The sequence below is a fragment of the Myotis davidii genome, unplaced genomic scaffold (assembly GCF_000327345.1).
Source record: "Myotis davidii unplaced genomic scaffold, ASM32734v1 scaffold190, whole genome shotgun sequence".
Taxonomy (NCBI): Eukaryota; Metazoa; Chordata; class Mammalia; order Chiroptera; family Vespertilionidae; genus Myotis; species Myotis davidii.
The window spans coordinates 1,093,311-1,107,574 of record NW_006283440.1 but is presented as its reverse complement, the minus strand read 5'-3'; the positions used below and the strand labels follow the sequence as shown (position 1 = coordinate 1,107,574).

General features: G+C 46.8%; 1 protein-coding gene across 1 annotated transcript in view; it reads right to left on the bottom strand.

Annotated features, from left to right (window-relative positions):
- Positions 1–14,264, bottom strand: part of FANCC (Fanconi anemia complementation group C) — a 226,354-nt gene that overhangs the window by 25,906 nt on the left and 186,184 nt on the right. The window contains exon 9 of the mRNA XM_006753678.2: positions 8,498–8,654. Within this exon, the coding sequence (XP_006753741.2) occupies positions 8,498–8,654 (157 nt within the window). The remainder of the gene's footprint in view (positions 1–8,497; positions 8,655–14,264) is intronic.

Below are 14,264 nucleotides of genomic sequence, written 5' to 3'. Positions count from 1 at the left end.
TCCTGCTGACCCAGAGTTCTAGCCTCTGACCACTCCAGAGCCGCTCTATAAATGTGATGCTAGTAGACACCACTGGATACTAACTACGAGTGTCCCAAATGGCAAAGAAAGGATGACCCAGGTGTAGAATCGGACTACCACGGAAATCAAAGGGAGAAGCAGGGAAGGTCTAACTCAATCTATTAAAAGAAGATGAGAGCCTGGACCTGCGTTTCCTTTATGCAATGTGTTCTAGCAAATCAGCTCAATCCATGTTGTAAATGCCCCCGGCTGGGTGGAACCCGCCTGCTCGCTCCACGAAGTGCACTTGCCTCTTCACTTCCTTGCTATCCAAGTATTTCAGACCTTCGGCTGCTCACAAACCTGCTGCCACAACGTGTTTAGTTTTTAAAATGGATAAGATGCCAGGAGGCAGGGGGGCTCTGCTGAGGCAGCAGGGGCAGAAATTTTTATTTTGAAGCCAGTCTCCCTTGCCGCCCCAGAGCTGTGAACAGCTTTTTCTCATCCCTGGCCTTGACTGATGGCTTTTAGAATAAGACTCTTCACACTTCCCGCGCACATAATTTCAGGGTCACTGAGTCCCCTCATCAGCCCAGCGTGCTCACAGGCCAGGCATGCGTTCCAGTGACATCAAATCACAAAAGCGAACTTAAGCTGCTTTTCTTATCAAGGGAATCCTCCAAATAGAATGAAAGTCTTAATTTAAGCTTCCTTGGAAGCCATCACTTCCCCCTGAACCCTTACAGCTTCCTTGTGAGGGAAGAGGCAAACCTTTAATCCTCTGTGTCCTGACTGCTAAAAGGGGACCCACCGTGACACCCACAATCCACGCGGCAGCCCAGAGCCCAGACCCACGCTCTGAAGCCCCACAACCCAGGCTCGCATTTTCCTGTAAAAATGAGGAAAGACAGAACTTCCTCGGAGCCCATCTGTTGGCATGTTTTCTCCATCCTACCATAATCGGCTCCTTCCCGCTCTTGTCTTCCCCACCTGGCCTGGCGATGTCCATGTACACACGATTTCCAGCCTGGGAAACGGCACCAGGAGGCCATCCAGAACACGAGGTTTGCCCTCCTCCCACCGCCTCTCACTGCCCCCGTCCTTTCACTAAACTTCGGGGGATGAACAGACGAGGATGATGGGAGCTCTGGACACTGGCTTCCTTTCTCAGGGACCAGCTTGTGGAGTGTGCACCCCTTCTGATCTCCCACAGCTCCCAGACCTGCACTGGTTACCTTCCCTCTGCCCTCACCTCCGACCTCAGCAACTCAGGAAAGACGACGCCAGCACAGGAGAGAGGCACAGGGACCAGTGGCTGAGCCCGCGGGGCCGGGCTGCAGGCAGAGGTGAGGGAGGGGCCGGCGGTCGCTCTGGACTGTGAACGGTACAAATGATGCCAGTGCTCACTCTCTGGCCTCAGCGTCTCCCATGATTCTCATCCTGGCTGGGCAGCGACCGCTACAACCCACTGGCCACTTAAAGGAGGCCTGAGAACATGGAAGAACAGAATTATCAGGAAGAAATCTTGCCTTCTATCATTTTCTGATTGTGTGTGTATGTGTGTGCGAGAGAAAGAGTATGGGTGGGGCAGGGGCAGAGAATACACACGAGAGGGAAATTTTACTATGATCTGATGTAATTCACAGGCAAAAAGCAGTGCCTCTTATAAAAAATAAAGAGGCAGTAAGGAAACGAAGCCCTGGTCGGTAGCTCAGTGGTTGGAGCATTGGCCCTCACATCGAAGGGTCTCAGGTTTGATTCCCGGTCAAGGACATATACCTCAGTTGCAGGTTTGTTCCCTGGCCCTGGTTGGGGTGTGTGCAGGCGGCAACCAATTGATGTGTCTCTTTCACATCGATGTCTCCCCCTCCCTTCCACTCTCTCTAAAAGTCAATGGAATCAAAATATCCTTGGGTGAGGATTAACAACAAAAAAAAATTCTAAAGTCTTTTCGTTGATCACCCTTCATAGACATTTTTTCCTAAGAAATAAAAAGGGAAACTGCACGTGAGAGATAAGAGCTGAAGTTCAGGAAGCCTGGAAAAGACCCTCTTTCACAGCCTATTTTAATGTAGTTTAAATATTTAACTCAGGAATGGCCTTTTTTCTAAAGAATGACTGATTAGAAGCTTTCCCTCCAGTTTACCCACCAACCAGCAATCCTGTCCCACTGCGTAAATGACTCTTTTGAGAGGCCCTTGTGTTCATATATGTATATAAATTAAACTGTTACCATAGTCATCAAAAAAATACCTTTCCCCCTGGCTGGGTAGCTAGTTGGTTAGAGTGTCATCCGGACACACCAAGGTTGCGGGTTTGATCCCCAGTCAGGGCACATACAAAAATCAACCAATGAATGCATGAATAGGTGGGACAACAAACCCATGTCTCTCTCTCTCTCTCTCTCTCTCTCTCTCTCTCTCTCTCTCTCTCCCTCTTTCTCTGTAAAATCAACAAAAAAACAACTCTCTTCTTAAAAGAGGATTCTTCATAAAATTCAACAGTAAACCCCTTTATTGAGTTCAAAATAATTTGGCTTAAAAAAATCGACATAAAACCTTCACTTCTATCATGTAAAATAAGGTCTTTATAAATATGTATTTTTTTATTATGCCATTTTCTCCTTTTCTACTTTCAAAATACAGGGAACCTGGGTTCTGGAACTTGATTTGTTCCGGGGAGGCTGTTTGAGAACCAATTTGTTCGAAACGGAATTATTTTTTCCCATTAGAGATAATGTAAATTGAATTAATCGGTTCCAGACCCCAAATGATACCCTGTTTTTAACCTTTCTTATACACAGTGCATGTCTAATGTACTGTTTGATCTATAAACAAACACTTTTGTTAAAATTATCGAACCACCTCCTACTGGTCTTAAACGAGTCCCTCCCAGCACTCGGTCCAGGGGTGTCTTTCAGGTAAGTGTGCAGCGTCTTTGCTTGTTCACTCATCGCTGCCTCCAAACGCTGTCACTAGCTGACTGTGTGTCCTTTATCCCCATCAACAACAGTTTCTGAGCTCTTTAATTGCCAGTGATCCTTGTGGCACCCTTAGCAACACCAGCACTCTTGATGGCCTTTTATGTTTTAAAATTGTGCTAATCATGGATTTCTCCAGCAACCAAAGCATTCTGTCCTTTATTTGTTGTCTGAGAGATGCTTTTTGTCATGCTGAGGTATCAGCTGGAAAGGGCTGTCAGTTCGAAAACCAAAGTTTGGTTCAACAATGGAGACATTTTTTCTGTGAACAACTTGGTTGAGAAATGAACTGTTCCAGATGGGAGAAGTTCGAGAAACGAGGTTTGACTATACTAAACATAAGACTATAAATATCCCTTTTACATTCTTAGGATCTATTTTGTTTGAAAAGATTCAAGTTTCTTTCAATAAATTTGAGATGGAAAAATATTCGTTCTTTGTAATCTTTACCAGATGTTGTTTATACTACAAGCAACTTTTTTCAGTACTCCATAATACAATTATTGTTTAATTAGTGATAAATCTGTCATTTCTAGGCTTCAAGAAAAACCCAAAAAACTTAACAAGTACCAAATGTACTTTTGTGTTTTAAATTTACCCGTGTTCTCTCAGAGCATTCAGACACAGGCATGCGTTCAAGATGCTCAACAAAACCCCTCAAGTCTGAAGCTCCTCTCCTAGCCTGGCCCAGTGGCCTCTGCCCAGTGAACTGGTGCAGCCTGAGCGGGCAGACAGCTCCTCAGCCTCTTAGTGGCAATGACTCCCAGGTCGACCCTTGCCCTGTTTTTATTATTTATTTTTAATTTTTCTCTCTCCCTTCATCTCTGGTTGAAAAGTCCTTCATCCCCAACAGTGAAAACAGAATTTGCAATCTGTGCCTTTTTCTTCCCAGAAACAATGCTGGGGGATCTGGTGCCCCCCTGAGGTGGACACTGGGAAGTGCAACTACTGTGGGAGAGGCAGACAAAAGCATAGGCCGCCACCGCACTTCCCTACTGGACCACTGCTAAATTATCTACTTCAGCATTTCTTAAATTACATGTATCACATTAAAGAACTGAGAAAAGAAATGCTTAAAAGACTGCTAATGAAAAATCAGGAAAAGAGAACCCTAGAGCATTAGTAAGAATTACTTAAGCACAGACAACTGACATAACCCAGGATGTGGAGCTAAATTCAACATGATCTTTTATTAAAGGGAAATTGTGTTTGGAATTTTGTGTAAAGGGAGTTCTTTTTTTTTTCTGAAGTGGCTACCATTACTCTCTGGAGGATGAAGACAAGAAGGTATCCTACCTAACATCAAGGTGACATGTTTTTTTATTTCTTAAGCTCTTATTAGATGAAGAACTAATCCCTCTCCCCCCTCCCCACTCCTCCCCGCCCCAGTTTAATCAAGACATACTTGGGATAAAGAACTAATTTTAACTGAGCTGTGAAGACTTTCAGGTAGGAGAGAATACAAGGAGTATTTTTTTGAGGAGTATTATTTAATTTAAAATCTGAATAAACAAAAACAAAACCCACCCCTGCCTCCTTTCCCCTTCTCTACTCTCCTGAGACCCTGTACTCTGGTGGGCAAGTCTGTCCTGGGGAGGTGAAGGGGCTGCTCCGCTCACCAGCGTGAGGCAGGTGGTGTGGGAGGCCTGCCAGCGAGGAGCGGAGGGAGGGCATGGAAGCCAGGGTACCTCTCGGCCTTGGCGTGCAGCAGGGCAGCTAGGCACAGTGCCACCTGCTACTCAGCCAGCACTTCCCATTCAAATGTGGGGTATAAACAATAGCCTTTCTGGAAACCAGACGTCAAGAAAGCTGCATCACTATCCAGTGCCTTTCACTGAGTTTGGTGAAATCAGTCTTTAAGGTCAGGTCGGAAGCTACACATTATGGTCTCCCAGTGCCTGTTCTGTCACGGGAAACACAAGACCATCTGATTTTATTTCTTATTCTTTTAAAATATATTTTTATTGAGATCAGAGAGGACTTTTAAAAAATAAATACTTTTATTGATTTCAGCTAGGAAAGACCATCTGCTTTTAAAAAGTGTCAGTCTGCACAGTAAATGACAAACTAAGTTTAATACCGTGACTTACTTGCTAGTAGGAGCCACAAACTGTGACAGGTGGCCATGTACTTGGGGCCGTCCAGCCTAGCGGTGAGCCTCAAAAGTGAATTTATTTTTACTTTAGAAGTCATATATGCATATAAACATGCAGTTAGAATTTAGGTGACATTTAATTAGTGCCTTATTATTCACAGTCTTAATGGAACATATCAGGCCTCTGAGTCTCCTAAAGGTCAAAGAACATTTGGGGAGATCATTTCACTTTGTACAAGCTGTATCGCACTTTCCCCCCAACATTTTGGCAACTACAGAATTTCCAGGGCTAATTCTGCATAGTCCCGAGAGACGGAAACATAATTAACAATGCTCCATATAAAACACGAGTTACGTAGACCATCACACTCTAATTACTCTCAGAATCCAACTCTAATGTAATAGGCATCACATTTCTTCCGGAGGCAAGCGCAGCCGCCTGGCTACCTGAGCCTCCCAGGCCCCTCATACCCCGCACGGGCCTGTCACTGCACCAAGATGCTGCGCGGCGATACATGAGTCGGATGATGCAATTAGGAAGCATGTTCTTCAGGTTACCCTCTAATCACTCGGCCACGTCACACGCGTATTCCAGCCGGCCTGGTTTTCTGGCATCGCAGGCCAGGATGGCTGAGGAGGGCCGCCCCTCCAATCAGCTCTGTGCTGCCATTGCCTCCTTGACCCACAAGGCACAGAGAGGTCACATCCTGCCAATGCCACAATAAATTAAGCCAAATAACACCCTCTGGAATTTCCCTTTAACCATGATGGAAGCTCTGACTCTCTACACATCATCCGATAAATGCTTCTGTGCATCAACTGACTTCCAAGCTGCTGCACTGGGGAAGATTATCTTAAACGATAAACAGGAGCCGGAAGGTTACAGAATGCGGTGTTTATGGGAGTGCCTGCTTTCCCTCTCCCCATTCGCTGCAGTATCTGTGCGTGCGGAAGTGTTGCTCAGGCCTGATGGCCACAGGTAAGAGGGGCATGGAGATGGTTCAGAAAACCACCACAAGGACCAGTGAAAGGGTGCAGATTCAAGCCAAATCAGAAAATTCAATGGAACTGGAATTCTTCTACAGAGAAAAGACAAGCAAACTTAATAAAGAACTTGAAAGCAAGGAAATAGCCACTGAAAAAGGACCAGAGAAAATTAAATTAGAGCAAGTTCATTTGGATTAGAAACAGAGATTCCCTGATAATGAAGGTAGTGCTTGGAATGGGGTGCTGGGGGCTTCTTAAAGCCTTTGTTTACTTTGAATTTTATTGTAATTATTTTTATATAAGGCACATTCTTATTTTTCACCTTAACATGAAGTCTTCTGAATGGTGAAATCCCTTAAAAAACAACACCTGTTTGGGTTCTCTCAGACTTTTATTTTTTAAGCCAAAGAGTTGGTTTTCTTTTTCTTTTTAAACATTTTTAAAAAGAATAGTTTATTGATTTTTCAAGAGAGAGGAGGAGCCCTAGCTGGTTTGGCTCAGTGGATAGAGCGGTGGCCTGCAGACTGAAAGGTCCTGGGTTCAATTCCAGTCAAGGGCACATGCTGGGTTGTGGGCTTGATTCTTAGTAGGGGCTTTGGGTGACTGATAGAAAAGAAAAAACCCTCAAGCACAGGAATTATATCTTCTATCTTTGAAGTACACAATTCCTGAAACAATTTTTTTTTTAAATATATTTTATTGATTTTTTACAGAGAGAGAGAGAGAGAGAGAGAGAGAGAGACAGAAATACCGATGTGAGAATGAATGGCTGCCTCCTGCACACCCCTTACCGGAGACTGAGCATGTGCTCTTGACCGGGAACTGAACTGGCAACCTCCTGGTGCACGGGACGAGGCCTAACCAGACGAGCTACACCAGGCAGGGCTCTCCCAGTCTTTATACCTATCTTCCTTCCTTCTTTCTCTCCCCCGCCCCCACCCGCCTCCCTGAAATCAAACAATTTAAGTTTCCAAATCAGTTGGGCTCACTTTGGGCCACCTAACTTATGGATGACAGCAGCACGGCTACTGATGACTGTACCCTCAGCCACCTGAGAGGACCCTCAAGGTGAAGGCAGAGAGGAGCCAAGGACACTGGACAAAGCTGAGCATGGACATGGGCACGCACACCCACCCGCTGGCGGGAATGACTGGGACCTAAAGGGAGAAATCAGATAGAGGAAGAGGGCAGCTGATTCAATTATGATTCCCTTATGCAGCCTCCAATTTGAAAGACAAAGAAAGAAAACAGGATGTTCCAAATGTTTTGACAAAGAGAAAGTGCCTGAGAGATGGGCGCTGCGAAAACTCAGCCAACCTCAGACCAGGCCTTGCACAGGGTCTCACCTCCCAAGTCCCAGCTTCCTGGGGAGGATGAACACTCCCAGTTTCCTGGCCACCAACCTAAGCTGTGAACTCCCGTTCCCATCTGCACAAAGGAGGCGGCCTCTGTGCTGTATCCCCCGTTCCCAGAGCTGGGGAGAAAGCTTGTAGAGCCACCGGGGTCCCTGAGCTCGGCACCTCCCGTAGTTTCTGAACTGTTTCTTCAGGGGGCACGAGTCTTTCCTCTGGAGCTGCCTGCCACAGGCCAGGCTCTGAGACCGCCTGACGCGCCCCGGCCTCACCGCCCAGGCCTGCGGCCTGAGAACAAGGCGGCCACTGTACAGAGCCAGCTTTCAAGCCTGGCAGGCTTATGCCCAAAGAAAACTTACAAAATTCTTAGTTGTTTTCATTGTTTAAGCCATTTTCCTGGAGTTCTGTTTTGTGTCTCTTGAGTGTTTTTTTTCCCTCTAGTGAAGAGCTAAATGTTTATTTTTCAAAGTTTTTCATTGTTAATTGATTCCTCCTCTGGTTCTTAAAATCTTTATTTTTAAAACTTATTTTTCATGTGGAAATAAGAAATACTGTATTTAAAAAGTTGTTGTCCACATGTCAGGTCTTATGAATATGCCTTATAAGGTGCAGCAATCCAATAAATCTTGAATCTCTCCATATTTTTGAAATATGCTCTAAATACGCAGAAAAGATTCCTATGTCAGGTATTTTTAAAATAAAATGTAAATACATCATTATTTCAAAAGGTAGCAGTTGCTCTTTTGTTTATGTGGGGTATATAAACAATGTAGGCCAGGGGATTGTCAAGGGCGGGGGAAAAAAGGGACTCATATGTAATACCCTATGTAATACTGTAAGCAATAAAAAAATAATTAAAAAACAAAAACAAAACAAAACAATGTATACACATACATTTTTTGATAGCTCAACTGATGTTTCTTTCTTTTCATATTTAATCCATTGGAATCAATAATGATTCAAGGTGTGTACATTTTGGGGGAACACCCTGTATTTTTCCCCTTGCTCTGATTAAATGAAATGATAAATGATACTCAGCATCTTCTTTAAGGATTTTTCTCCTCACCAAAGTCAGGCACGTACCAGCAGTGACTCTTTCATGAAGCGTTCGGTCCTTCTCAGAGAATTTCTCTCACTGAAGATTAGCTTTTCGAAAAGATGCAGCGTTGCTTTTTCAAGGCTGGGAAGGTGTCGAAGCCAGAGGCAGACGACCGCTGACTTGGGGAGAGAAATCTTCTTCCTTTCAGGAGGGAAGAAATTTTAAATAGAATCGGGTTACAGAAAAAAGGAGATTAAGAGAGTTCAAAATGCAAAAATGAATCCAATCTGTGACTCTTTTCCTCATGGTCATAGCAGCAGTTAATATTTATAGTATCAATGAATAGTGGCCAAGTATGTATTTACAAAATAATGTAAGTCAGAATCTGCTTCCGCTTCAATTTAAGACTAGGGAAATGCTCAAAGGGGAAAAAAAGGAAAGCTTCCAAAAAGGTTAAACAAATGTATAGTGATGGAAGAGAGTGAAAAAATGAGGTGGGTAGAGGCCTTAAGGCAGTGGTTCTCAACCTTCTGGCCCTTTAAATACAGTTCCTCATGTTGTGACCCAACCATAAAATTATTTTCGTTGCTACTTCATAACTGTCATGTTGCTACTGTTATGAATCGTAATGTAAATATCTGATATGCAGGATGGTCTTAGGCGACCCCTGTGAAAGGGTTGTTCGACCGCCAAAAGGGTCGCGACCCACAGGTTGAGAACTGCTGCCTTAAAGTATGTAGGTACATGCAGCCTCTAATTTAAAAATAGTTATGCCTGAAAGTGGGTCTGACTCTCAGGGCTACCACCTACTAACTGTATGACTTTGGGAAACCTCAGTTTACTCATCTGTAAAATGGGCCTATCTCACAGTGTTGTCAGAAGGATCAAATGCAATAACAACACACGTACAGTGATTCACACAGTGCTTGACACCTAGTAAATATTCAGTAATTGTATTTGTAAATCTGTTGCTTGAAAGTTAAAAAGTCTTTTTCTTTAATAACAATTTCACAGACGGTGGTTATGACCTGTTTTAATCCATAGCTGATCCATAGCATGATGCTCTATATAGACTGCAACCATTTGTGCAGCGCAGTTTCTACAGGAAAATTTTTTGGAGGCTCCTCCTGTGTGTCCGAGGGGTCCTGCTTCCCCTTCTGGGAAGAGCGCGAGGGACATCTGTCTAACTCTGAGCCACGGGCCTATGCAGGCCTGTCAGGCCTTATCTGTCTTCTTCCAGCCCGGCTTTTCTGAAGCTGCCTTTCACCGGGGGCATCACAGACAGCACAGTGTTGTCCACGTTCCTCCAAAGATGTTCACTGTTTTTAATAAGCAAGACATATGCTGGGGTGCAGAGGTTCCCCACTACCCAACAACTCCTTCGATGTCTTCCCTTCACCAACACTTCTGGGCCATTGCTTTGCAGGAGCTGGCGTGGAGCCAGGGAGTGGGTACAGGGCAGGAAATGGAAAACAGGAGACACAGGGTAGCAATTTCTAGTAGTTTCCCCTTCTCTTCTCCCTCAGATAACTCTGTAGACCTTGTCCTGGATTAACCCAGGGGCAAGGCTAGAAGCTGAAGTTCTGTAGGGTCTGTCGCAGGGGCAGACAGGGGCAGGAGAAAGGGAGGGCTGGAGGGCTGGCCTCGCCCGACCCTCGTGCTAACTTCGCATTCTCATCCTGAGCGTCAACTCTTCTGGGAAGTCCGGCAGGAGCCCCTTCTCCCGCCTCCCACACCTGGCAAAGAAGCGCTGCCACCATGCCCCCAACCCTGCACCACCCGGCACACCTGGGGCCACGCGATGGACGTCCTCTTTGTGGCGCCAGAGCTCTGGCTGCCATTCCCCCGCCACCTCCCACCCTGTTGTACTTTATGGCAGGAGCTGGTGGCCATTCAGTCAAAGATGACTCAGCACTTCCTGTGTGGAACTCAAGGTGCCAGGCGCAGACCAAACAGTGAAAACAAAGCAGCCCTAACGTGTAGCCTTAGCAGTTCTGGGCCCCACGGGAGGCGTGCATCCTCACACCCACCTCTGGGACGCGTGTGAGGCAACGAAGGGAAGGGCAGGCTCGGGTGAGGACAGGTGGTCAGGGCTAGCGAGGTGAAGAGCAGCGGGAAGAGCTTTCTAGCAGAGGAACAGTAGCCACGGAGGCGCTGAGACGAGGAGGAGCAAGGTCAGAGGAAGAGAAGCCTGAGGGCAGAGGTGAGGTGAGGAGTGACACGCTGTGCAGTCCCCCAGGTCGAGGTTAGGTTTTCGGCTTATTCTGTGATGATTCTGGCCCCAGGATTTACACAAAGTGCCAGCATGCGGTGACCTTCCAGATCGCTCTGCAGCAGGAGAGCGGAGTGAGGCCAGCGCCTGTGCAGGGCGGGAGGCGCTGGCGGGGCTGGGACCGTGGCCGTGGGAGAGAGTGGAGAGCACCTGCAATGCACTTTGTACTCAGAGGAACTGTCAATGAGCTCGATGAGAGGTGCAACAGGTGAGGGAGGAACCATGGCTATCCCAGGTCTCCTGAGTAAGGAGATGGATGGACATTCCGTTCAGTCACACGGGCAGAAGGGACGGTAACGAGACTTGGGAAGGATTAACTAAGAGCTCAGTTGGGATGTGTGAATTTAGCATAATCTAAATGAGGTATGAAATAGGTCCTTGAATATCCAAGTCAGGAGTTCTGGGGAGAGGTCTGGGCGCTGCCAGGTGTTTGAATGGCGAGAGAATGAATGGACTCTGCGGGGAGAGGTCTGAGTGTGGAGCAGAGGGCCAGGCCTGTGCCCTGAGCACTGCCAAGGGCATAGAGGAAGAGGATTGCAGACGGGAGGAGGAGACAGGCAAGCAGAGAGCAGCATCACAGAGGAACAGAGGCAGACTGCCTGGGCCCGGCACAGCTGCGAGGCCACGCGGAGGGCAACAGCACTGCTCTGTGCAGGCCCTCCTGGGCCTCCCCAAGAATACTGTTTTGATGAGGGATGGAGGCGAAGGCGGGGTCGACGAGGAGAGGGAGTGGGAATGCAGCAGCATGGAGTCAGAAGGACGGCGGTGAAGAGAGCGCCACCAGAAGGCCGCATGGGGTGGTGGCCTCCTGTGCTCCTGCAAAGCGGTGTCGGTGTTTGGGGACAGCGCGCTGCCTGCTGAAGGGCCAGAGGCAGAGGAGCACCCAGGGAGGCTGGAGAAGCCATTGCTACCATTTACTAAGGGCTTGCCTGGGAGGGTGTGAGCATTTCATCTGTTTTTAACCCCCATAACAACCCACAGGGAAAAAACAGGGACCATTATTATCCTTAATTTATAGACAAGGCAACTGAGGTCAGAGAGGGACCAGGACTGACAGCTCTGGTCTGAATCAGGAGGTCTGACACTACAGCTGGTCTGCAGCCTCCGGTTACATGTCTCCCCACCCTGCAGGCAGGGGAGTGAAGGGTGCTGCTCAGAGGAGGGGGGTCTGGCCTGGGCAGGGTTCTGGAGCCCCCATCACAGAGCCAGGGTCCCCCCAGGAGGCAGATAGCTCTGAGGTGAGAGGGGAGAACTTGGCTCTTCAGTGGCTCCTACCTTCCCCAATAGCAGGGACAGTGTTGGAACTGCTGTCATGACACCATATCTTTTTCAGGATCCACAGAAATAAATATGTGAACCATTAGACAAGCTTCTCGTGTCAGTGAGAGTTCTTCAGAGGCAGCACGACTCCTAACCCTCTGAGCAGCCATGTGGGTGACGTGTGATTTCCACCTTTAGATCACAGTGGCTGAGCCATGCCCAGCAGCACCAAGGTACGAGCTGTTGAGAACGAACAGTAGGTAAATATGAACAAGTGTAAAAATGAAACTAGTGTAAAATGGTAGATCCATCAACTATCTGAATTAAAAGGTTCTGCTTAGTTACAAATTTAAATAAGAGTTGCAGAAGTTCTACACTCAATTCAGCAAGTAATGTGAACCCCGAGAAAGAAGGGCTCCTGGTTGCTAACTGGGCTCAAATAAAAACAAACAAAAAACAAACCAACAAAAAGCCGGAGCCCAGCAGCCCTTTCACACAGGGGCCTCTCACACAAGCCACTTCAAGGAGAGGCCTGCACTGAACTGCCCGCAGCCCTGTTTTTGCCACCTGGGCCAGCCCTTGTAAGGCGGTCCTGGAGTCCTATCTCAACCAATAGGATTGAGGCTTTCCCCATCCAGTTGGAGCTCTGCAGCTCCGACCAACCAGAGTGGCTCTATTCTGACCAACTGGGACAGTGCCTTTTGGACCAATCAAACTGCAAGGATTTGGAGGCCTTATTTGCATGAGGACAAACCAGGGACCAGAGAAAGAGACTTCTGTCCAGAGGTCCCCTCTAGCTCTGAGAGCACACGTTCCCTTTCCACTGAAAACAGCACTGTGTTTGTTTTCCAGCTGAGCTGAAACATGGAAAATGTCTGGACGGAGCAGAGAGGACCAGACGGGTGTAGGCCAGAGCAGATGGCACAGGCAAAGCAGAGTGGAGCAGACCGGCCAGCACAGCACAACGCAAACCTGCAGAGAGCAGAGCAGAACTGTCTAGCCTGCCAGGGCCTGGCCCTGGGGCTGCCTCGCAGCTCTGCTGTGTCACAATGGAGCGGTTTCGCACTGAATACAGTTTCCTTCTTCACATCACTCCCAAATTGGGGGTTCCTGTTGGCACTGAATTGGTGCCAGTGGTCAGTGGTTGACAGTTCGTACAGTAAGTGGTCCTCCCTTATCTATGGGAAGTATGTTCCAGGACCCCTACCTAGTGGGTGCCTGAAATTGCAGATAGTACCTAACCCTATATATACTATGTTTTTCCCCTACATATGCATACCAATGATAAAGTTTAACTTATACGTTAGGCACAGTAAGAGAATAACAACAACAATTAATAAAATAGAACAATGATAACAATATATGTGATAAGTTAATGTGAATATGGTCTTTCTCTCAAAATATCTTACTATGCTGTACTCACCCTTCTTAGGATGATGAAAGATGATACAATGCCTATGTGATGAGAATAGGTGGGGTGAATATGGTAGACAAAGGGAAGAGTCCATCATGCTACTCAGAATGGCATGTAATTTAAAACCTTATGAATTGTTTACTTTTGTAACTTTCCATTTAATCTTTTTGGACTGTGGTTGACTGCAGGTAGCTGAAACCATGAATAATTGGGGGCTACTGTAATATTTTTGTTCTATATATTCTCAGGCACAGTTTGAAAAATGTGTACATTAACACCTGTCTCTTGATTAGTGCCTTGACTTCTGTGAATGATTACATTTATGGATACAGTGTTCAATATGTGAATCATCTATTATCAATAAAATCAATTTTGGAGAAACCAAGATGGCAGCATAGATAAACACCGGAAATTGCTGCTCGCACAACCACTTCAAAAATACAACTAAAAGACAAAACGGACATCATCCAGAACCACAGGAAGGCTGGCTGAGTGGAAATTCTACAACTACAAGGAAAGAGAAAAGCACTGAGACTCAGAGGAGGTGCAGAAGTAAAGTGCAGAGGTACAGAGGTGCACGCCGAAAGGGCTTGCAGCTGAGGACGCGGTTGTCTTTTTCAATCGGGAGGGAGTCTGAAGCTCCCAACTGCTCTGAACTCCAGTTCCGGGCGAGTCTCTGGGGACCCAGACTCATACGGGGAGAAACTGGACTGTCTGGTATTAGTCGGAACTCGAGGGCAGCTTTCTCTCGGAGGTGCTTGCAGCGATTGCCAGGACACTGAGAAGCAGGGCTCTGAGGGCAGCCATAGCTGCTTGCTCTGCCCTGTTGATCCCCTGGGCCCCTGCCTCCGCCCAGTCTGTGGCA